This window comes from Chaetodon auriga, chromosome 14, assembly GCF_051107435.1.
Source record: "Chaetodon auriga isolate fChaAug3 chromosome 14, fChaAug3.hap1, whole genome shotgun sequence".
NCBI lineage: Eukaryota > Metazoa > Chordata > Actinopteri > Chaetodontiformes > Chaetodontidae > Chaetodon > Chaetodon auriga.
Genome location: NC_135087.1, coordinates 1,620,001 through 1,644,662, shown reverse-complemented (window position 1 = coordinate 1,644,662; position 24,662 = coordinate 1,620,001). Strand labels below are relative to the sequence as shown.

At 46.6% G+C, this 24,662-nt stretch overlaps 1 protein-coding gene across 2 annotated transcripts in view; it reads left to right on the top strand.

The window, feature by feature from the left end:
* Positions 1-24,662, top strand: part of arhgap5 (Rho GTPase activating protein 5) — a 46,402-nt gene that overhangs the window by 15,065 nt on the left and 6,675 nt on the right. For both annotated transcript variants that reach the window (XM_076748345.1, XM_076748344.1), the window contains exons 4-5: positions 18,965-19,042; positions 22,516-22,647. In XM_076748345.1, coding sequence (XP_076604460.1) covers positions 18,965-19,042; positions 22,516-22,647 — 210 coding nt within the window. The remainder of the gene's footprint in view (positions 1-18,964; positions 19,043-22,515; positions 22,648-24,662) is intronic.

Genomic DNA, 24,662 nt, shown 5'->3' with positions numbered 1-24,662 from the left:
ATAATAAGCTGCCAGCTGAGAGGCGCAGAGGCAGAGAGGTGATGATAGCTGTTTGTGGTGTCTTTGGTTGCAGACCAGAAAGTGTGAGAGGAAAAGCTGTGAATTATGTGTGTGTGTGTGTGTGTGTGTGTGTGTGTGTGTGTGTGTGTGTGTGTGTGTGAGAGAGAGAGATGGAGCGTGGCTGTAAATGTGACTGAAAGTGTGAAGACGTGAAACTGTGATTCTGTGTGTGACCTTTATTTGGTGGGTTTGTGTAAGTGATAAGACGGTGCCACGTGGTGTGTACGTCAGCTCCTTCCAACCTGCTGCATTTAGTGCCGATGCAGAACTTCTCTGGAGTTTTAGGGCAAACACTCGAGGTGACATTTTCCAGGAATCGGCTAATTAAGCGCAGGTCTGTGTCAAGACTGTTGTATGAAGTGTGTAGCGTCGAAGAGCTGTTAAAGAGACTGAGATGAAATGCTGCATTAAACACGGGTGATGCATGCTCTGCGCTCGGTGTCTCTCTGTTTCCTGTTCGCAGAGGTCTGCTTGTTATCATTTTCAGAGCGTTCCAGTCACCACGTTCTAATTATAATGCAGCTAACGGGCTTCCCAGGGGCCTTGCAAGCCCTTAAAGGTTTGTCGATTTTAAGAAAAATTCACCAAAGCCTTCAGTGTTTCTGAAAAAGGAGCGAAGGGCCTTCAAAACAGTGTTTTAGCTTAAAACGGAGCACCCAGGTTTGTCAACATCCCACAGGAAAACCCTGGGATGTTTTAACTAGGAGTCATTGGCTTGATGAGACAATTTAATCACATGTTCTTGTACCTCCAAAAATGACAAATGTAAGCCTTCTTTAAATATTATTCAGGAAGACAGAGAGAATCACTGTCCTTGAATTTGTCCCCAAGGTGATTCCAGCGTGATAAGCATGTCCTCATGGAGAAATCCCTTGTAATGTGATTCACATCATACTGCAGTCTCTCACTGTCTCTCTGGACTATAGATTAAAGCTCTGTTCAGCCAACACGTGATTTTCGATGCCTGAAATGTTTTTTGTGACAGTCAGCTTAATGTCTGATTGTTCTTCAGCTGACAGAGAGCTTTTAGGATCTTTTTATCCATCAGCCATCCATGTGTGCCTGTGTTGTGCTTATTATACTCATGGATCGGTGGTTAGATATTTAAGCATGGAAGCGCTTCTTTAAATAGTCGAGGATTACAGAACGTCCTTCCGTGCAAGTTAATTCAAGCAAATAGCTAACATGGAAGGAAGTGAGGAAAGGCTGGAGCAGCAAAGTAAGAAGATGTCAGCAGGAGGAGGCTAATGGTGTGTACTCTGACTGTTGTCCATGTTTGTGTGAGTACACCCGCTTTAAAACTATGACCCCTCGGATGGGGATGCAGTAAATCTTTGCCCAGTGACCAAAAATGACCAAAACATGAATCCTCCCTGGACTCACGTGTGCCAGCCTCACATGCACACACAGTATTCTTAGAGAAACTGTGAATATGTGCATAAGTGTATAAATATGCGTGTACCTGAGCGTACACGTGTACCTGTGTCAGCGTGAACGAGTCAAAATGATCCAAAGCAGAGTTTGTCTGCTGGCCTTAAAGGACTGAGCATGCCTCTGCTTTGTGTATCTGTGTGTGTGTTGGTGCATCTGTGTGTGGTCTTTACAGCACAGTGATAAGTCCTGAACTCGCATCTCTCCAGAACGCAGCAGTCAGGGGATCACGCTTTTAGGCGGCCGCCGTTTTACCCGTCTGTACAAGGTCGAGTACAAATCTCTGCTGAGTATCTTCTGCATTAAGCTCTGGTCGTTATCCGTAACGACACACAGAGAGGTCAGAGGCAGGGAAACTTCAGATTCTGCTAGAATCCAGTATTAAGGAGGCGAAGGGTCAGAGCCCCAGAGACTCGATAATACTCCTGAGAGAGAGGTGTTGGGAAAGAAATCAGCTGAAGAAGATGGTGAAAGGATTCTTTTAAAAAGAGAATCACTAGTAAGTGGAGACGCAGTGACACGAGGTACTTCTCCAAAGTGTCCCGCCCACACGCTCAGCAACGTCTCTTTGTATTAACTGTGAACTGGCGCAGATATTCAGACACACTGGCTTCTGAAAAATGACTCCTTTGCTGAGGAAAATGCAGCGTGTTCGGTGTGGAGTGACAGCGGTTACAGAGACAACCGTGATAACAGAAAGTCACACCGTCCAACTGTCCTAGAGGGAGACACAGAGACGTCCTGCTTGCTCTTGATGCTCAACTGTTGTTCAGTATTGAAGCAAAGGAGAGCGTCAGCGTCCCCTGATGCTCTAAATGCTGTTTCAGTGGCCGATGACGGTCAAATTCAGACAGAAACCTGATGGTCTTTTCATTTCTGGCATTAAAATAATAAAGTAACCTTTGATCTGAATACTCTTCCTAAAACCTTTTTTTAATATACAGCGCTGGAGTGAATAATTAACTCTGAGTGCTCACTGATGCCGGCTGCTGATGCAAATTCTTCATATTTTATATGCCTGCCATGTTGCCTTTCAAGCAGCATGGCAGCACTGTTAAGAAACCACATCACTGCACGAGCCAGCTTTTTGAAAAACACACTTTTTTTAAACAAAATATGCACCGCAACAGATGGAAATCAGTTATTCTCCTGTTCCATTTGTCTTGATGGTAAAATGCTTCAGAAAATAGGTGAAAAGGAATGCAAAGCAGTGTAAGTGAGGCACCGGTTCACTTGTTTTCCTCCTCCAAAATGCTCTTTGTTCACCCAAAATTGCTGACATCTTGGTATGTTAAAATGGCTAAAGCACACACACCCCAGGCTCAGTCTGCACCAGTTCAGCCTGCATATATTTTAATCCGCCACAATGATCCCGTGCCTCAATCGAACATTCGCTGTAACATCCAGTGAATGAAATATCAGTCAAATCCAACCACCCGGCCCTCTCTGGCACCCCGAGCAGCCCTTCAAACTTCACTTCTGGCAGCATCTGGGCCTGAAGCCAAAACCTAAAAGGCACAATTGGGTCGATTTTTGTCAGGTTTGTTTACATAAAAGCTCTCAGAACATCGGTTTGGTGTCCGAGTATAAAACCTTTTGACCGACGGGTCTCGGAGAAGAAGGGGATCTTTGAGATGACGAGCAGATGGCTGCGACTGCCTGAGCGAGGCCACACAGCTCCCTGCTGCCGAACTCGATTAGAGAAGTTTTATTAAATGTTTCCTGTTCCCCAGAGACATGAAATGGTATTTGGCACGAAGGCTGGAGAAAGGAGAGAGAGAGAGAGCAGCAGAGCAGTGATTAAATAGCTTTTTGATGTTGATGCATTTGGAAGTCCCATTGGTTGTTATCTTCCCCAGCACTTAGTTTAATGTGAGGAGGGACGGACGGGTGGAGGGAGGAGAGGAGTTTCTGTTCGCCGCTTTTCAAAAGAACTTCCATCGGCTATTTGACTGCATAAAACAAGTCTTAAACTGAGTTTGTTTGGAGGAGAATTGAACTTTTTGTGTTTTTAAAATCATTTTGAAAGCAATTTTCAGTCAGTTTCTGCTCATGTAATCACTTCTGAATCAAAGCCCCTGATAGCTGCGCTGAATAAATCATTTAATAATCACAACAGCATCACAACAGCCAGTGCTCTTCTGCTTTAGAGATGCTAAATGGGCATTAAATACTAAAGATCATATTGGTAAAATTAAAAGACAGAGTGAGAAGAATTCAACAAAAATGATCCAATCAATGCATTAATGACCAAAGAGATTTAAGACGATGCTGCCGTTCACTAAATGAGTTTAAAGATGTTCTACTGACAGTAAACACCGAAGAATGTATTGATTGAAAGAAACACGAGTAGTAAAATGGCACAAAAAGGCTGACGTTTCGTAGACTTTACCTTATTGATCCCAACTGGGAAACTCTTTTGTTGCAGCAGCAGGATAAACGTACACATAAACATGAAATATACACAATAAAGAAGAATAAGGACGAGAATAAAACTAAGAGAACAGAATTTCTAAATCAGTGTGTAAATTTATGACTTGTTTCTCTTTTCTCTTCCATGATGTGTTTTATTCTTTAATATAAATAAGCTTTTAGTTTTAATGGTCGACACATAAATAACAGACATCACTATCAGGCTTGATGTCTAATTTCCTGTGTCCATAACATTGTTTTGCACATGTAGATCTCCCTCAGTCTGCTGTAGTGATGCCAGACTTTGCAGATGCCCATCTGGTATCTCTGTGGAGAGGCAGGGAAACCCCAGCAGACTGGTTTTTAACTTCCACTCTGAGCTCTGCTGGAGAATTATTCAGCAGCCATGTCAAGCAGCCTTCACACAAAGCTGATTATTGGCTATTTTCAGCCTGCTTTGAAGTCACATCACCGCTCCTGACTTTGTAGCAGAATAGTGGGATTTTCACAGGTTTCTAAAAAATAATTCACAGATTTTAGAGCACGTCGTCGAGTGTATGCTCCAACAATGTCGTCATTCAGTGGAAGTTGGACAGAGAGCGTTCAGGATGATGGAAAAGGCTACAAAAACACAGCTGACAGGAGATGACAAGTGATCTTAATATGCTGTGTTCTTCTGCTCGTCCCTGTCAGTCATCCTCTGTGTTATATCTCTGCCTGCAGCTCGCTGAGCTCCAGCAGAAGAGAGCACAAATCAGCCCAAGTGAGAGTTCAAGTTGAGAATTGATTGGCGGTTGGCGGCCATCCCGTTCTCCACACTCCCGCCTCTTTCTGCCTGTGTGTGTGTGTCGTGCTGCGATCATGTGTGTTGTTTTCCTGCTGGCAGCTGGACTGACGTCATGTCCAATGGAAACACACTGACTGAGCTTCCTGTTCAATGGTCAGAGCGGCCAGTGCTCCCAGCAGCCCGATGGGACTGGTCTGACTGTCTGACCTGTGGCCTTCTGGTGTTACTGTGCGTCTGGGAAGAAAAACATCTCACATTATTAACACTTTCTGTAAGACAAACAACGCAGAACGGCAGACTGAGCGGCAGAGGACGTTGATTTGGGCTCCAGCTGATGAATATTTTCACTATTTTCAGTTTGGTTTAGAAAATGTCTGGAAATTGTTTGCTGAAGCTCAAGGTGACACCTTCGCAGCGCTTGTTTTGCACGACCATCCGTCTCCTCGTCGGAGGTTTAGAGTTTGCTCTCACAGAAGTGCAGACGAGCCTCACAGTCCCAGAGCTGGAGCGAGCAAATGTTTGTCATTTTTGTCTGAAAAATAGTCCAATTATCAAAATAGTTCCCCGTTAATTTTCAGCTTCATTGACTCATTGTTCCAGCTCCGGCGTTGACGTGCATCACATGCAGACGTTGGCGCTGAAAACACGTCAATGTTGTTTTTGTTTTTCATTTTTCAAACCTTTTTAGAGCGAGCTGGAGTGTTTTCATTGGCTCACACTCGACTGGCCACAGAGCCGGAAGATTAGCTCTGATTTCATTTGTCTTTGGAAATGTTTTTTGCAGCTTTCAGTCAAATGTTTCCACGTCGTCTCGGCTTAATTTTGACTCTGTTGCCTTTCAGAATAAAGCGCCGTGCAGCATTGTGAATGTCAATGCTAACACTTCAAAGCTTTGAAACATTATGATTCAGCAGGTCCTTTAATGTAGGTTTATAGTTGTCAGGAAGCTTTGATTGCAGTTAAAATAAATGTGAATGAACCTTTATTTAAAGCCATTTTATCGGTTTCAAGGTCAATATGTGGCCTTTCTCTGTCAAAGCGGTCGGTGCACGTGAAGCCAGCTAACCTCCATCACCTGCCCACCACACGCCATCACTGACCAGACGACACATGTGCTCTCATCAGCTTTGTGAATGCAAACCAAACACTTGGCTTTTTCCACAGAGGGAACACTGGAAGGCCGTCGTGATGAAGCAGCCTCGTCTAACACGTTAGTTAGCGAGTCACATTAGCCATGCTGACTCGCTGTTTGCGTAGGAGAGGCGTGTCAACACATCATTTTGAGGACAAACAACCTGCAGCTACAATGATCCAACAGATCAACACGTTAGCTGGAGCCCCACAGCTGTCCCCTGAGCGGTCACAGTCTTCACCTGCACTCGTTGGTCCGGGGGACGTCGAGCTCTTTCCTCCAGCTAGAAGTCGTTTCTGTGGTGTGTTTCCACACATTACATCTCTCTTCTTTCCAGTTTTCCTCCACTGAACCAGGAAGTCACTGAGAGTAAAATCTTGACCTTTTTGCGGTTATGTCCGGGTCGCTGGTGAATTTCATTTTCTCACATGAATGCGTTCGGCGAGGCTCTGCGGCCTGTGATATTTCAGCCCCAGCAGGTGTTTCATGCAGCGCTGTTTACACGACAGCAGTCCGCAGTGATTAACTGATTAACGTCCTGCTGCTCGCTGGGAAAGAAAGTCCTCTGACAAACCTGCTTCTGTGACCTTTGACCTTTTTACAGTAGTGATATGGTAACAGGCTGACTCACAGCTGTAGCCATGCTTCCCAACACTTCCAGGGCTGTGAGTCAGAGGCAGGTGGTTGAGTTTTCCCAGTTAGAGAGACAAACTGGAGGACAGCGGCCGACGGTCGGTTGAGTTTTAACCACATGTAATAAACCACCAGCTGAGAGACAAGAGCTGATGGGAGCTATTTATGTTGCCTGTGGTTTCTGAGCAGATAGAGTGCGTGTGCGCACGTGTGTGTGTGTGTGTGTGTGTGTGTGTGTGTGTGTGTGTGTGTGTGTGTGTGTTTGTGTGTGTGGGGGGGGGTGCTTGCAGAAGGTGTTGGTGCATAAGCACACACACTCGCTGTGTTTCCACTTACGTATATTTATGCGCATTTTGAAGTATCACATTACAGAAGCTGCATGAAACAGAAAGTTTCTGCAGATTGAAACTCCTCATCGCTGCACACAGACGTGATGAACCTCCTTCTTCGCATTAATGCATCGAACTCACACAAACGTCACACTTCCTTCATGTTTTCTGCATTTCTGTTCGACGCTTCAGCTTCGACTGCCACTCCTTTAATTACATCTTGTTATATCTTGTTGCGCCCTCTTCCTCTGCAGTGGTACGATAGTTTTGCGACGAGCGAAGGAGCAGAAAGTAATGCTGTGTGTGTGTGTGTGTGTGTGTGTGTGTGTGTGTGTGTGTGTGAGCGTGAGCGTGAGCAGCTTAAGAACCTAATTCTAGTTTCTTGAGCGTTGTCAAAATTTAAGCACATAAACAGTTTTTAATTCACATTTCTTGTCATTGTACACACACTCGCTCTCACTCACACGCACGCACGCACGCACACACACACACACACACACACACACACAGTCGGCATCACATCCTGCTCCCTCGCCCGTGGTCTTAATCTCTTCCCTGTGGATTTCCTGGTCACCGACTCAGAGACACTAAGAGATAGGAAAATGTGCGTGTGCATATGTGTGATTGTGTGTGTGATGCCTGTGGCTGAATATTCGAGCAGCCACTCCTCCACCCCCCACCCACCCATCTCTCCCTCTCTTCTCGTGGTGAATAGGTGAAGCAGGGGCTCTAACCTCTCTCAGGCGCCTCCTCCCTCTGGGCAAACTTTGCTCTTTCTGCCTCCCTCGCTCGCGCTCTCTATTTCTTTTCATGCGTTTGTTCTCTCTGTGTGCGATCGTCCCCAGAGAGAGGAAAGTGGCCTCGGTCCTGCTTTGTAGCTCACTTTATTGAATGCATTGCCTGTTTTTTGGGCTTCAGCAATCTCCCAATAATGACCTTCTTTCTGTGACCATGTTAACTATAAGTCAGCTAAGTCAATTATTCAGTTCATCAAGTCGACAGTTTAGATCTAAAATGGCAGAAATGTGCTGGCTGCAGCTCCCCGATGAAGATTTGCTGCTGCTGCTCTGTGCATCATGGGACAGCAGATCGACTTTCTCTGGGATTTTGTCCTGTTTTCAGCCAAATAAAGTCATTTGGGAAACTGTGATGGGTGTTTCACTTTTTATCTTTGGCTGTGGAGCACAGCGGCGTTCAGCAGCCTTCACCGAGCGGGACGATAATCAGCCGTTGTGGCTCGAGCTGTGTTTAAACAAAGGGAGCGGGGGGGCTTTAAACAGCTGAGTAGAGCAGAGTAACCAGACTGTCAGCCCACCCCTCAACATGCTGGCTGTGATGAACATTTTCTTTGTTTGCTGACTAAACGAGGAAGAAGAGGAAGAAGGGATTTTGCCGTGGAGTCCCTCTTTCTCTCCGTCCTCCCTTCTTTATATTGCTTAAAGTGAGAGGGCCAGTGCAAGGATTAGATTAAGGCAATTGGTTATGGCCCCTAGCGTGTGTGCAGGAGAGTATTAGGGGGGACAGACGAGGCCGGTCTGAGTCAGGCCGGGGGCTACATCTGGCTCGGGATGGATCGTGTGTGTGTGTGTGTGTGTGTGTGTGTGTGTGTGTGTGTGTGTGCGTGCGTGCGTGCGTGCGTGCGTGCGTGCGTGCGTGCGTGCGTGCGTGTGTGCAGGGAGGAAAAAGGCTAGTGCGATGCCACCTAGCTCTAAGGCAGTCATCTGGTCTAATGGGGCTTGTGTGTGAATGTGTGTGTGTGCGACAGGGAGAGTGTGTGTCCTGTGGCTGTGTTTGAGCAGTTCAGTCTTCCATTAGTTTGCCTTGAAAAGCCCTTATGTCGCCCTTCTCTCTCTCTTTTTTTTTTTATCTCTCTCTCCTGTTTTCTGCCACGCCGCCGCCAGCGAACATGTGAATGTGTGCTGAAAACAAACCAGCAGGCGAGCAGCAAAGTGAATATCAAGCAAGCAACGGAGGAAGCGGCCATGTTTGCTTGGACCTCAGCATGAGCACGAAGAAGCTGATAGAGAAAATGGAGCTTAGACCAATCAGAGCGTCCTTCCTGTGGTAACGCCCATTAGTTATTTGTAATTGGGACACCTTGGATCACATCGCTGGCCGTTCACCAAAGACAGAGAAATGAAAGCTTGATAATCTTCGCTGTGAAGTTCGATCGCCCAAATGGCAAAAACAAGTCTATTTTCTTACTTGGCTGTGGTGGTGTCTTCTTTTGAAAATAGCTGTGGTTTAATTGGGACAGGTTTTGAGACATATATATAAGTTTCCTCTCTTGAAGTTTAGTCTGCGGCGCTCACAGCTGAGTAACGACAGCGTTTCACTCCAGACTCTCTGCTTCAGTCCACAGACACTCTGTGTTTCTGAGGTAATAGACCCTGTGAAAACTGTCTATTATTTGCTTGGGTGAACCAACCCTTTAAAGCAAAATAAATAAAAGATAAAAAGTGGATAATGTGCTAATCCAACCTCAGCTGGGCGCAAATGTCGAGCTGAAACAGCACACGAAGGAAAAGGCTTTTGGTGTAAACTGCAGTGTTTACGTCTCCTCTCAGTCACCAGCAGCCATGTTTTTCTTCACCTAACCTTCAGAAAATGTGTTGAATTAAGAAGAGAAGCATGTCATTTCACCTTCGTCCAAAAAGCCTTTTTTTTCATCATTTCCAGCCACATGGAGCAATTAGCTGCTTGGAAAGATGCACTTTACCTTCAGTTTGTTCAAAGGAATGACTCCACGCACTGTGTTTTGACAAGGCTGACGTAAATCAAGGCCAGCAGACGGATAGTGTTCAGTGTGTGTCAAAGAGGTCCAAAAGAAGTGGAAGACTTAAACCTCTGACAGGTCGACCTGCGCTCAGATTCATCCTCCAGCAGCCTTTAACTCCACAAATCCTCCGTCTCTCGCTGTTAACAAGGCGGCCGTAACAACGTCCCGGCTCACTGGTGATGGCGTCCTCGTCTCAGCCAATCAGGACTGAAATGTCACCTTGTTTTCAGCTGCAGCTGCAATCCTCGCTGATCAGCGTCATCCCGAATGCGTTGAATGATCGTTTCCCCCACGTTTGGTCCAAATGGGACCAGCGGAGGGTGAGATTCTGTCTCTGAACGCGTCTTTATTTTTAGCCTTTTCGAGCCTCAGTGTGAGTTTGTGCTCGTTGTCTCGCTCCCTCGCTGCTCCCCGCTGAGTGTTTCTAGCTTTGTCGCATTAGGATACATCTGCCTTTTGTTCCACATCTTGTGTGTAAATGCTGGGAGACAAACAGTGTGCGTGGCTTAGGACTGTAGCTGGCAGTGTTTGGTTTGCAATTGGGCTGTGATTACGCTCTTACATAACAATCGTCAGCTTTTCACATACAGCGACGGACTATTTCTGCTCTGAATGATCCTGATTTAAAAACGTTCAGAAACGCCGTTAAAGCCTCTCGGGAAGTAAGAAGAATCCATCAGCTGGACATCAGCTGGAAATGGAAAAGTGCTGAGAGGATTTTGAAGTCCTGCTGCGACAGACATGTCAGTGTGTCGCCTTTCTGAGAGCCACTGACCTCACCGAGCACCTTGCTGCAGGCTTAGCGCGCGCACACACACACACACACACACACACACACACACACACACACACACACACACACACACACACACTCAGCAGCAGTAGTTGTGTGTGTGTCTGATGATGCAGTGGCTTTGATGAAGGTCTCTGGAGGACGTTTAGTCGGCCATGTTTTACAACACAAGGTGCTGACTCTCTGTCCCTGTCCTCTCCTCTGCCTCCTTTGTAATCCTTTCTTTTCATCTTTCCTTCTCTCTTTTCATCTTTGTCTTCAAATGTTTCTTCTGTCCTCTCCGTCCTCTCATCTTTGTCCTGGTGGGCTCTCCTGCTCCTCTCCCCTCTTTACTCTCCCTCCATCCTCCCCATCCCGTCGTTATCTCCTCTCTCCATCCTCTTCTCCCCTGTGTCTTCACTTAGCCCTGCTAAAAATAAATGCTGTGTGTGTGTGTGTGTGTGTGTGTGTGTGTGTGTGTTAAATGTTTTACAAACGAGATGCAGCAATCTCAACACGTTAATCTGCAGTTTCAGCCTGTATAAAACATTTAAGATTGAGCTCCACTTCAACCAAAAATAAGCTTTAAAAGCTGCCTCAACAGTAACGCATGACTAATAATAATCTAATGATAAACAGAATGACAGTGCCTGTGCATACATAGTAAATCATTGGATATACTGTCTGCTCACAGGGGCCAACATGTCTCTGAGTCCATGTGTTCATCTCCTTCATCCATCATGTGTTCATGAAGTGGTGAACCTCCTTTATGATGGACTGAGCCTTCCCAGGACGCCCCTTTCAGACCCAGTCATGATCCTCTCACCTGTAACCAATCAGCCTGTTTACCCTCACCAGGCCTTACCTTTTGTTGCTCCTGTCCCGACGTGTTTGAAACGTGTGAGCAAATGATCACATTCAGGTTTATTGATGTTTCACACAGCGGCCCTACAGCGGTCATGTGACTCACAGATCACCGTAAATACTAAATATACAAAAAAAACTGCATCATCTTTTAAAAATACTCCTTAGAAAATACTGCCCGGAATAAAATCAGCCATAAATTCAAGACATTCAGCCTTATAACCTCCTTACTGAATGTTTTTCAGTTTGTTATAAACACTGAAATCTAATTTATTAGAGCTCGTTATCATTCATCAAATTCTGCTGCAGGTACAGAGAAACAATCAGAGAAAATACTGAAATCAAAAAGCGGAAGGTGAAGTGAACGTGTGTGCACGTGTGTGTGTGTGTGTGTTTGTGTAAATAGAGCAGTATCCAGGTAGCTGCAGCCTGACAGCTCTATTTATAATACTGGCCCATCTGTCTCTGTTACATTAGAAATTAGTGTGTGTGACTGTGTGGGTGTGTTGTCGGCTGCTCCTGTCGCTTCCTGAAAGCTGGGCATCTGTCCTACTGTCAACACACACACACATGCACACGCACACACACACACACGCACACACACACACACGCTCAGACTTGGAAGCTGGGCAGTGTGGAGGTCAGTGTGTGCTGTTTGTGGTGTTAGTTTGCAGTTTTTTAGCAGCGGTGATGACTGAAGTTTAGCCGTGTTTGTGTTTTGAACGCGAGGAGCGAACAGCTGTCTGCAGACTGTTTGTGGTGCACGTTATCACAGGTAAAGGAAAGCTGCTGTCAGACGGTCACACACACACGTTCATTTCACTGTGTTTACGCTGGAGTGTAAACATGGTGGAGAAGAAGGTGGTGGACCAAAATAGGATTTGTGTCGAGTCACCATTTGAGAAGTTTTTACAACAGCTGCTCTGGAATCTGTGAATCAAGACGAATGTTCAAATATCAATATGTTGTTATTTAATAAAAAACATGTCCGATTGTTGGTCACAAACCCAAGCAGCTCTGCTGTTTCCTTAGTAGTTCTTACTGAGCAGTTTGACAGTGTTATTGGTGATTATCAATAACGTGGTCAGTGAATGCACCTCGTCATGTCCTGCAGTAAAGGTCTGATTTCAGGCTCTTCCTGCACTTGTTTCTTAAATAAAACAGTAAAGGTGTTTTAATGTGAAGGCTGCTTGATGCCTTTACTTTGAAAAACCACAGGAAGATAAGCTCACATGATCGGACAGCATCACAACGCGCTGATGTAACTGTTCTTACACACGAAGCTTTCATGTTCTTCACACCGGTGAGACGAGGAGAGGGAGGTGGAGGAGAGGAGGAGTTGGTGTTTGTGTTCATGAGCTGCTCACCTCCTCCTCCCTCCTGCAGGAGTCTGATAACAGTCTGCTCCTCTCTCCTCTCCTGGCAGAAAAAATGACGAGATTCAGGTCGACAAGATGTAAATGAGACATTTACACCAGAAAGATCTTCCAGCCTCCTCGCCTCGTATCAGCCGCTCAGCAGTCGGCCTTCACCTCCTCGTGTCGGATCTTTCTTTTCTTTTCAGCTCCAGCGTTCGCGCTGCCGACTTCAGACTTAAATTTCCTCGGTTTCAGCCGATCACAGATCAGGTCCGATGAGAAACTGGTCCCGGCCTCTGAAAGCGTCTTTAAATAGCGCCGTCAAAGCTTCATGCTGTGACTTGTGATTCAGTGTTTTGTGTATGAAGTTCTTCGCTGATGAGTTGTTTGCTTGATTAACTTTTCATCATTGCCTTGTCTTTTATCTAAATATAACATTATTATATTTTTATCTCTTCTGCTTTCTTTCCTTTGTGTGATCTCATGTAAAGATGCAGCCGTTTCTCTCCCTGCACTGATTTTATCAAAAGCAGACGGTAAATGACTGTAATGTGTTTTATGGAGTCAGTTCAGACTTTAAGTGAAGGGCAGGGTTTCACAGCGCAGCTGCGTCAATGCCAGATAGAATACTACAGTTCCCATGATGCAACCTGATAGCTCCGTCAGGTAAATTCCTTTTAACCTTCGCGCTCCCGCTCTGTGACCCAGGCTCTGTGTCGTAGTTTGGAGCCTCGGAGCCAAAACAAACAGGACGGCTTGACTTGACGAGGCTCCTCCAGAGATTCAGAGTCCATTATTCCACCGTTTCCACATCCTGATCTGGATGCTGATGCGTCTCGTATGTCCTGAGGGTTGCTTGATGTTCCATCGGTGGTCTTACAGTCCGGCTGTTTGAGCTGATTTGCCTCTGAAATTACAGTAACATGAGATGTCATCTGCTGCAGCTCGCTCCCCTCTGCAGCCCTGCTCGTCGCAGGTTTTCTAGTTTTTAGTCCGACGACGCAGCTGCAGAGAAACTCGGCCTCGGAGAATCGGACCGGCCGTCTTTGTTCAGCGCAGACAAACCGAAACTGTACATTTGATGAAACTGTGATTTACTGTCGCTGCACACTGGAAGGATCTCAGGCTGAGAGCAGACTGCAGCTGTGGGCCTGTTGTCTGCAGAGTGTGTGTGTGTGTGTGTGTGTGTGTGTGTGTGTGTGTGTGTGTGTGTGGATCTCATTACCCAAGGTGCCCAGATATTAAATCATACGTCCACACACACACTCGCACTCTCTCTCCTTGCGGCCTGTGTATTGATTTATATTGACCCATGGTTATGTGGAGGGCCAGTCATTAAATTAACACACCAACAGAAACTGATGACTCCACCAGACCACAGCTCAGTGTGTGTGTGCATGTGCGTGTGTGTAAGAAAGACAAAGAAAGTGCTCACCTTCAGTCATTAGTTCCATACACATAAAGCTACACACGCGCGCACACACACACACACACACACTCTGCTCTCTGGAGGAGAGTATCAGCAGCAGAATGACTTCCAGACCGGAGAGCTCAGCTCGTTTCTCAGTCTGAGGATTGTGGGAAAAAGCCGTGTTTGGTCTCCTCTGGGAAAACTGGCGCTTTTACCTGCGCATTCGTCTTCCTTATAGGAGTCAGTCCATGTTCGCGTGTCTTATCCCATTTATAATGAGGGGAATAAGACTTAAACGTCCTGGATGTGAGACATGAGACACTGGAACATGTGGGCTGGGATCGCTGGTATGAAGTGGGAGCAGCAGATCGTGTTTACTGTCGGCTTTGGCCAACGACGGTGTGTGTGTGTGTGTGCGTGCGTGTGCGTGCGTGTGCGTGCGTGTGTGCGTGTGTGTGTGCGTGCGTGCGTGCGTGCGTGCGTGTGTGTGTGCGTGTGTGCATGTGTGCGCGCGCGCGCGCGTGTGTGTGTGTGTGTGTGTGTGTGTGTGTGAGTGTGAGTGAAGTTGACCCTGACAAGTCTTTCGGTCTTTCTTGGTGACACACTGTTCATGGTAATGAAGGAACAGCCAGTTTGGCTCACGGTGTTTTTAATAGTTTGTGGACAACAATGGACCTCTATGGTACAGAGGAAGAAGACGTATCAGGCTTTGTGTGTGCAGAATCCAGCAAGGACGAAATACAATGGCAGCTTAACGTGTGATGTGTGAATAAAACACTGTTGACCTGGAAATTGTTAGATGTTGTTAAAAATGGCTTCCTGTTCCCGTGCGGAGGTTCAGTCTGTGGCTGCTCAGAGAATAACGCTCAGTTCACAGCAGAGTTTGTTTACGCGTTCAGCTACTTTATCTCTAATCTGATTATCTCTGCGCTGTCGAGGCTGTCGTGTCAACACCTTGATGTCATTATCGTAATGGGAATAACGCGTTCATGGTCGGACATTTGTGCTCCAGACGAGTAAACACCTCAGCGTGATGAGTCGTTATCAGACGGCTGGGGTCAAGGGTCGCCACGCGCAGCGGTGCAGATTTGACAAGAACAGCATGGTTTGCATTCATTTTTCAGTCTGTTTGAATCCCTGAACAGCAGCAGGGCTGTTTTCAGAGTGTGTGTGTGGAGCAGGAGGTGTGTGTCGAACGGTTAATGAACACATGATGCACGCAGTCATCTTCGTGATGTTGTCATTGTTTCTACTTACCAGGAAAGGATGATCAATGGACGATCACAGTGTTTGTTGGAATGGTCTAAATCATCCTTCACTTTGGTCTGAGTCATTCATCCTCATCAGCGCAGCGCGCAGCTTTTATCTGCAGGTAGCCTTTAGATTGCCTTAGAAAACAGGCCTTGAACTGACGAGTTGCACCATTCGTCAGTGTCAGCTCTGACTTTCAGAAGGGGATGAAAGGAAGTAACACACACTCGTGTTCCTGTTTGTGTGTGTGTGTGGGCATGTGTGTGTCGCTGCCTGGTAAAATAAGAGTTAAAAATAGCCGATGATTGACTTTCACTTATTGAACTGGCTTCCCGTCGCCTCCCACCGCAGATTGTTGTCACAGCAATAAAGTAACTGTGGCAAGTGGCCAATGGACGGACGGACAGAGGGACGGACGAGGGGACAGACAGACGGACACAGGTGGAAGGAGAGACAGTGAGACAGCTTTGGAATAAGATAGAGACAGACGAAAAGAGTGAAGAGAGGACGAGTGATACAGTGTGTGTGTGTGTGTGTGTGTGTGTGTGTGTGTGTGTGTGTGTGTGTATCAGGATATTAGATCATATCACAGCAGGACGAGTCTTATCAGATCCCAACATGCAAACATGAGCTGCACTGTTAGCTTCCTTCCCCTCAGGTCCGGTGTGTGTGTGTGTGTGTGTGTGTGTGTGTGTGTGTGTGTGTGTGTGTGCGCGTGTGCGCGTGCGCGCGTGCGTGTGCGTGTGCGTGTGTGTCTGTGCTTTGTGTTACATCCTGTTGAGAATCAAATGTCCTCACAAGGACACAGAGATGTACGGGGTGATCGGTCATTTTAAGGTCAGAGGTGAATGAGGGACGCTGCGTTCAGGGCCCATGAAGGAATAGTAAAAATGAGCTGCCTGTGTGAAGTGATGTCATCAGCTGGGAAACACTGCAGGGGTTCAGACAGAGAAAAATAATTGTGTACACACACGTGTTTGTTTGTTTCCTGGTAGTTTTGGCTGATTCGTGAACATTCCTTCCTTCATGTGATGAGTTTCCGTTTTCCAAGAAATTCAAGTGGCGTTTTCACTGGATTTTAAAATACTTCTGAAGAAAAACACGTTGAAATACTGCACAGTATTACAGAGCTGAAGTGTCTGATACACGCACAGAATCCAAACTTTTAGATGGTAAATAACGTGTTCGTGGTTGTAACTCCTTATTGTGTCTTCACTGTGTCAAATGTAAAGAAAATGAAAGGCAGTGAAGGTTTGTCAGCTCATTCGTCGTCTGATGGATTTCAGGTCGAAGGATTAATGTTAGTATAAACAGAGATTTTGGTCTAATGTCAGGAAATACTACAGAAATAAAAGCTTCCCAGCTCGTGGTTCAGTGTGAGCTGTTCTCAGCTCATTTTCTGGTCCCAGCCACTGAGATTCCACTTGAGGAACGAGCTTCTCGCTGGACGTTTTTGTGGTTTCTGGTCGACGTCTCGGTGTTGGCCTTCCTGTGAAACGCTGAAGTGTCGTCGCCGAGTTAACGTGTGCTCAGGTTAAAGCTGCACGGCGGTGACTCAGAGGCTTCAGATGAATTCACACGTTGACACAAACGTCGCTCGACTGTGGAGTTTACCTGATGTCCGCGTGTCGTCGGTCTGACGGTCGAAGCTTCGGGTTGTCCTCTGTGGAGACGCTCAGCGGTCCTCACAGATATAGCTATCTAAGCATATTGAATATACTGCAGTAGAACATATGGAAGGCTTTCCAGTTTCCACCCACTCTGTTTTCTGAGCTTAGACATTCTGCTGACTGTGTGAGGCAGTGCCACAACACACACACACACACACACACACACGTGTACATACACAAACTGGGTTGAGTGGGCGCCTGATTAGACTGAGGTCATTTAGCGAAAAAGCTTTCCTCAGATTTAACTTAAGAGACGAAGTGTTCTGACACACACCTGAGTCGACGTGCTCATGACAAGCACACACACACACGCACACAGACGTGTTCAGAAACACACACAAAGACACAAACAGGCACAGATAAAACACCCAGAAAGCAGTGAACACACACTCTCTCCCACAGTTGCTCACACTTGACATGATTTACTTGAATCCATTAAAGCTGAATTTACATAATACTGTCTCTGCTTAACTGCCTCTGCAGGGACATCACACACACACACACACACACACACACACACACACACACACACACACACACACACACACACACACAGGCATGTATACTGCAGTGTGGATGACCTTGCAGCAGCAACAGAGCAGAACTACAACCTGTATGGATTGTGTGTGTGTGTGTGTGTGTGTGTGTGTGTGTGTGTGTGTGTGTGTGTGCGTGTGTGTGTGTGTGTGTGCGTGTGTGTTGTGTTCATCCTTTAAGCCAGAACACACATTATAGCCCTAATTAAGACACTCTGCGTCCATATGTGCTGGTCTGAGATCAGCTGTCAGGTGCCAGCTGGCTGTGATATTTATGGTCAGAGACGCTAACAAACGCTGCTCTCAGACCAGCTGAAGGCTCCAACACAAAATGACTAATTTGTTCAGGGACTGTTTGTCTGCCAGCTTCAGGTTGAAACAGCCTCTTCTGTGTAAGTGATGGTTCGTGTTGTTTCACAGCTGTTTGATGTTGATTCATGAATACATGTAAATGCTGGAGGAGCTGCAGCGTTTGTGAAGCACACCGTCGTTATGTGTTGGACCACAGTCTATTGTCATGACATCTTTGGGGAATTAATATGACATTTAGTTAAATCGTGTACGACTGAAAACCGTCATGCACCTGAAAGCTTAAAGAGACAGAAAATCATGTCAGAAACAAATCTCAGCAAAAGTTGTCGCCTGAAGCTCACAGAGCTTATTACGCCTGACTCACAGTTCAGTGTTTACTAAATTTATTAGCAGGCTGTCAAAGCATATGACCCCAAAGAACAATAAATATGTTGTGTTTTATGCTTCAGTGCAGCAGCAGACAATAAGCCAAGTACTCATTAACGGTTTCAGACAAATGACAACAAAAGAAATAAAGACGATATAGAGAAGAAACGCAGAGTAAATCACACCTATGAGCACTAGAAGTCATCTAAAATGGACATCGTCCACCTGTACGTGCTCTCAGAGCTGCTTCCTCCTCTTTCCTCCTCCTCCTCTCCGCCGCACACGTCACCTTCACTGATAACTACGAGCTTCATATTTAGAGCTGCGTGAATCTGCTGTCTGCTGTTCGGTGATTGTGATGTCGATGTGTTGGCGGCTGGCAGCTCAGCTCCTCTTCCTGATCAATAACTCCACTCAAAGCCCGAGCGGCAGGACGGGAAGCACGTTTAGCATCATCTATGTGTATTTATGTGTTTTCATGGTGGCTGCACGAGGGTCAGCTGGCGGCCTGGTGCACGTGACCCTCAAAGGACGACAGTGAGGCTGCACATGAACAGGAAACAGAAATGAAGTTTTAGATGAGAAGAAGTGAAATCAGTCGGATGAACAGGGAGCTCTGTGTCAGGCTGATGGACCCGAGAGAGAGAAGCTCGGGAATTCATGGCATGAACGTTTATAGGCTTAATCCAGAAAAACATCTCACTCTGCGGTAACTGGAAACCACATTAGCTGAAACCAATTACCCAGCTCCCGTTGGCCGTCTGCTGAAAGCCAGCAGAGTTTTTGTGTGCGTCGCTGCTTAAAGTCCATGAGTGAATCCGTCCGAGCCGCGACTGACCTGAAGGTTGTTTGTGTTGGCAGGTCTGACCACAGAGGGGCTGTATCGCGTCAGCGGGAACAAGACGGACCAGGACAACATCCAGAAACAGTTTGATCAAGGTGAGGCACTCAAACACACACCTGCACTGAGCCATAAACACACCTTCAGCTACCTGAAAACCCAAAGAAGCATCACGTGTGTGTCAGCGCAGCTTCAAAGCGCAGAGGCCGGTGGTTCTCGTTATTCTCGCACTTCGTGAGTCCAAATTATTTTCCCATGAACTTTTAAGAACTCAGGAGTTCCTTGGAAACATGTTCCCAATCGGGTGGCGTTTGTGTGATGTGTGCAGTAAATCCAACCCGCAGCAGAAGCACTTAAAGAGAAACACATGCCCCACATGAGCGCCGTGAGCCGCCAGGCAGCTCTGAGAATAAATAAAGTGACGGAGGGCAGAAATCACCAGCTCGCAGTCAGCGCCGCCCGTCCTGTCACAGCCAGGAGGTGAAACGTGGAGGAGAAACCATCGTCCTCTCACTTATCGTCCATCACTGATCGCCTGATTCCTCTTTGGTGTTTGTCAGCGTTTGTCATCAGGTTCAAATGAAAGACGCCTCAGCTCCGTAGCTTGACCATGAAGAGCCTTTAATGAGTGATCGTTTGTATCCTAAAGGAGGAATGATTGTTTGAAGACAGACTGCGCCGTCGTCATGTCCTCGCAGCTCTCACACGTCTCGAGCCGTTGACTTAAAGAAGCGTGTGACGTGTTGAAAACGTGCGGTCACGCGTGCCAAGAAAGCATTTCAGCGCTTTTCTTTCCATAAAAGCGTCCCAGCTCACGGAGCAAAGGCGAGGAGAGGCGTTCGTGAGCGGGCCGACTTTTCCTGGAAATGATAACATGTGACGTCTGCGGCACGGCCTTGTTAAAACAATGAGGCGACTCTGCTGTGAAACACTTACAGCATAAAGATCAGGTTTCAAGTTTCAGCTGGTGGCCTTCGTCAAGCAGCACGTAACAAGAAGCTTCACGTGAAGGTGTTTAACTTAAATGTGTTTCTGCTGTATGTCTGCACAGAAGAGATGGAAGTGAAATGATTTATGTTTCCGGCTCCGTTCGGTCATTTGGTGCGTTCTTCTTCTTCATGTGCATCTTAGATGTTAACAGCTCTGATAAATCTTTTAATAATTATCTGATCATTTGTCCCAGAAAACCAAATCAAACGGAGCGTGTCTGAGATCGGAGCTGCTGCTCTTAAGGTGGACTCATCTACAGGTTTATCCCTCTGGACTTGCCGTAGGCGACTTTTCCCAGTTGTGTGTTTGTGTTTCGACCCTCGCGCGCCTCCTGCGGTCCTCCTCCTCCTTGCTGCAGCTCCATCAGATCCATGTTAGCTCCTCTGACAGCGAGCGCGGACGGCTCCCCCAGCTTCTCCTCCTCGTTCCTCTTCTTCTCGCTCATCCGTCCTCCTCTTTGATTCTCTCTCCTCCTTTTTCTTTGTCTCGTCCTCCTTGTGTGTCCCTCCTTCCTGTAATGCCTGTATTTTGTCTCCTTGCTCCTCCATCCTCTCCTTCCTCCTCTGCCTTTCTTTTATTTGTGTATTTCTTCTTCTATCTCCCCTCACTTCCTCCCTTCCTATCTCTTGGTTTCCTTGAGATTATTTCCACTGAGCTCAAGTGCATGTGTGTGCATGTCCGTGTGTGTGCATGTCCGTGTGTGTGTGTGTGTGCGTGTCCGTGTGTGTGTGTGTGTGTGTGTGCGCGCGCGCGCGTGTGTGTGTGTGCGCGTGCGTGCGTGTGTGTGTGCGCGCGTGCGTGCATGCGTGTGTGTGTGCGTGCGTGCGTGTGCGTGCGTGTGTGTGCGTGTGTGTGTGTGCGTGTGCGTGCGTGCGTGCGTGTTTTGCCAGTCTTTCAGATTGGCTGTGACAGCTGTCATGTTACCTCAGGGCTCTGTCCTCGTTCTCTCTCCCTTCTCTCCTCCCTCTTTCTCCTCCTTCCTGTCGTCAGTGTGTCAAAACAGGAAGTGATGTATACTTCTCTCTCGTCCTGTGTCTCTGCTAACTGATGGCTGGTTTTGTTGTCTTTCACAAGCCGTCATTTCGTGGTATTTTTGCTGGGCGTTGATGAGAAAGCCGGCACCAGTCTGATGTCCAGCTCCGGCCTGAGGACACGACCCGACCTGCTGTTTCTTTGTGTTTGAATACAGCCACAACTTTGTTTTTCCAAACAGAAAAATGAAGTCAGGCCGGAGCTTCCCTCCTCTGTCCACAGGAATAACAGAGCATGAAAACGCCTGTTTGAGCTGGACGTGTGTTCTGGTGGAGCTCCGTCAAACACTCAGGCCTCTGTGCCTCCACGCACACTGATGATAACCTCTGTTAGCCTCCGTCAGAGAGCGGCTCTGTTCTGCTGCTCGGACACAAAGCTCCGCTGTGAACTTCGCTGCCGCAACACAGACGCTCACGAGCTCTTTGATATCCTTTCAAACTGGAGCATCGACCCGTTAAAGTCTCATCTGAATGGATCAGCGAGGGCTATCGAACCCGGGCCTGACGTGGCTTGAACATACAGAGGTGAACTCAGCTGAGCTACGCAGTGTCTCGTCTTTGGACCATCAAAACGGCTCAGGATGATGTACATTATTGAAAAATGCCTATTAATGAATAATTAAACTGTGAATTGTGTAAAGAAAGTCTGCAGAGATGCATCAAACTGCCGTGTCCTCTGCTGCTCGACGATCAGCTCGACTACAAACAGAAAGAGACTTTTTTAACTTATTTATTTATTTATTTATTTATTTATTTATTGGGCTGTGGGACAAAATGCATTTGTGATTTTTATTGATGCACCAGTCTGCTGTGGAAATCCACTCTTCTAAAAAGAGTTTTGCGTTTTTAACTCGAGTATGACGTAAAACAGACTAAGCTGCGGTCCAAAGGAAGGATGAAAGTGATGTTAACGAACTCCACTTCTTGATTCAGTTTACTTTAATTAACCAGAGACGTGTGCATCAAATATGATCTCAGCTAAAGCTTTGTGTTGTGCGCTATTAGCTAAGCTAACACCTCAGCCTGACCAGAGCTGCTGTGTTAAAGCTGCTTTAACTGTTTAACACATTTAAAACCCCATTTTTAGCTCATGTGTGTACAATTCCTCCCTTTCTACCATGGAAAGCAGATAATTTGGTAAAATGTTATTTACATTAGTAATGCTTTGCTTCAGCTATCTGTCATTTGTCAGTCTTGTCCTGTGAAGTTTTCCCTTTAGAGAATTGTTTGGTCCTAATTATAGGAGCAATAGGTGCGTTAGTACGCTGAAGTTTGCCTGAAAGACGATGATAAGCAGCTAAAGGAAGCCGGCGTTGTGTTTGTTTACACGGAGGAAGAACTTGAGGAGCGCGATGTTAAACTGGAGGAGTCCTGCAGAGAGTTTAGAGCACCGTGAGTTTGATCTCATCGTCCAGAGGCTGTTTGCTCTGTTTGCGCTGCAGAGGCTGAAGCGAGCGCTCGACTGCGTCTGAAGCTGCTGTGAAACACGAAGAACAACCCTGTGAATCCGCTGCAGATGGTGGAAAATCAAACTCTCTCTCTCTTTGTAGATCACAGCATTGACTTTGTGGCCATGGACGTGGCGGTGAACGCCGCCGCCGGAGCGCTGAAGGCCTTCTTCGCCGACCTGCCGGATCCGCTGATCCCCTACAGTCTGCACCCAGAGCTGGTGGAGGCGGCAAGTAAGAGCAGACACACACAGGAACACACCTGCAGGTCTGAGAAACACCTGAGCTGCCAGGCATCAGGCTGTTCCTGATACCTGCCGGGCCCAGCACGCTGATGACATGTTTGTCCTAAGCCTGACCCTAAGCCTGACCTTAACCTTAGTCACAACTAAATGTCTAAACCTGACCTAAAGCTCAGTCTAACCTAAACCTCAAAACCACGTCTGAGCCCTCAGTCAGCTCTTTGAAGTGATGAGGACTGTTGGTTAAAACGTCTCACACTCACACACACTCACACACACACACACACACACACACTCACACACACACACACACACACTCTCTCTCTTCACCTCTCATTCGAGCTGCAGAAGTTTCGTTAAGTTTACACACACACAGCTTTCTGTCACATCACACACTCTTAAGAGGCTTTTTTCAGCCCCAGGATGCTGTCAGACATCTACACTTTGCTGTGTGTGTGTGTGTGTGTGTGTGTGTGTGTGTGTGTGTGTGTGTGTGTGTGTTTTTCCTGGTGGTATATTACTGATGCTGAGTGCTGAAAGCGGCAGGCTGACGACAGCAGATTAATGAGCCAAAAATACACACAGGCACACACACACACAGGCACACTTACTTTAATGAGAGTCTTACTGAGACAGTGAGGCTTGTTCTTCTTCTCTTGGAAAATAAGTCATATCTTCTTCTTCTTCGTCCTCTTCTTCTTCTTCTTCTTCGTCCTCTTCTTCTTCTTCTTCTTTATCCTCTTCTTCTTCTTCTTCTTCGTCCTCTACTTCTTCTTCTTCTTCGTCCTCTTCTTCTTCTTCTCTTTCTTTGACCCTCTCTCGTCTCTCTGGTGCTCCCTCTTCCTCCTTCAGTCTCTTTTTTCATTTCATCTTGCTTTCACTTTCATTTTCTGTCTCTCCTCCTCCTCCTCCTCCTCCTCCTCCTCCTTCTTCTTCTCTCCTGTGATTTCTCTGCAGCCAGGCTGCTGTGTCTGTTTGACCTTTGACCTCCTCGCTGCCTGTTTCTCACAGGAAATGAGGAGTCTGACTTTGGTTTTGATCTGTGTGCTGGCTCCTCACTGCGATGCTCTCAGGTTCCATCCTGTAGTCTGCTGTGGTCGTTGTGGCTCTTGTTAAATATGCCAATATTTTTCTACTGGGACGAGTGCTTTGACAGGCAGGTTTGTCTCAAGTTTAAATGACTGCAGGTGGACTAGAGGTGTCCACAGGTCCTCCAGCTTATTACCTGTTAACCTGTCCTAGGACAGGTAAATGTGATCTGTAACTTATCAATCATTTCCTATAAATTTTTCCTGCAAAGAATTCACTGAATTAGAGAAATGATAGAGAATTGTAGGAACACGGAGGAGCTCTCTTTAAACAAAAGCTTCATTTCTTCTACCTACAAGGTGTGTTTGTGCACACCGAGGAAGAATACGAGGACCGCAGCGTTAAACTGGAGGATGACGAGTACTTGAAGTCCTGCGGGGAGTTTGGAGATGCTCGGCTCGGCTGCAGCTGTTTTCCGGTCTGCTCTGTTTTGATGCAGCAGCTGAAGCTGCCGTGAAACAGCACGTAAAAAACATGAAGCATAACTTCTGAATCTGCTGCAGATGTTGGAAAATCATTCAATTCTGATGAGGTAGAACATTTTTGACCTGTGAAGACCTTCAAAGTATTCAGATGAGACAGTTTGATGAACATGTTTGTGGTTGAGCTGCAGGCAGTCGGTCGCAGAGGGCTGCGAGTGGCTCGACTTTGACCTGCTGTGTTCACTGTAGTTTTACCATGTTCAGTGATCAGCTGTGGGAAACAGCAGCTGTTCTGCTGTTGTTTGAATAAAGAGGTGACTGTAGGATGAAACTGTGGATTGTTTGTCTGTAAGTTCTAACATTGGACAGACTCTCAGAGACGTTTTGTTTGCCTAAATTTGGTTTCACTGGTACAATTTGAATCTTGACGTTTGTGTCTGTTCAGCATGTTTTTCCTGTCTGTTCAGATGAGTTTTCTTCTCGATTTCCAGCCTCT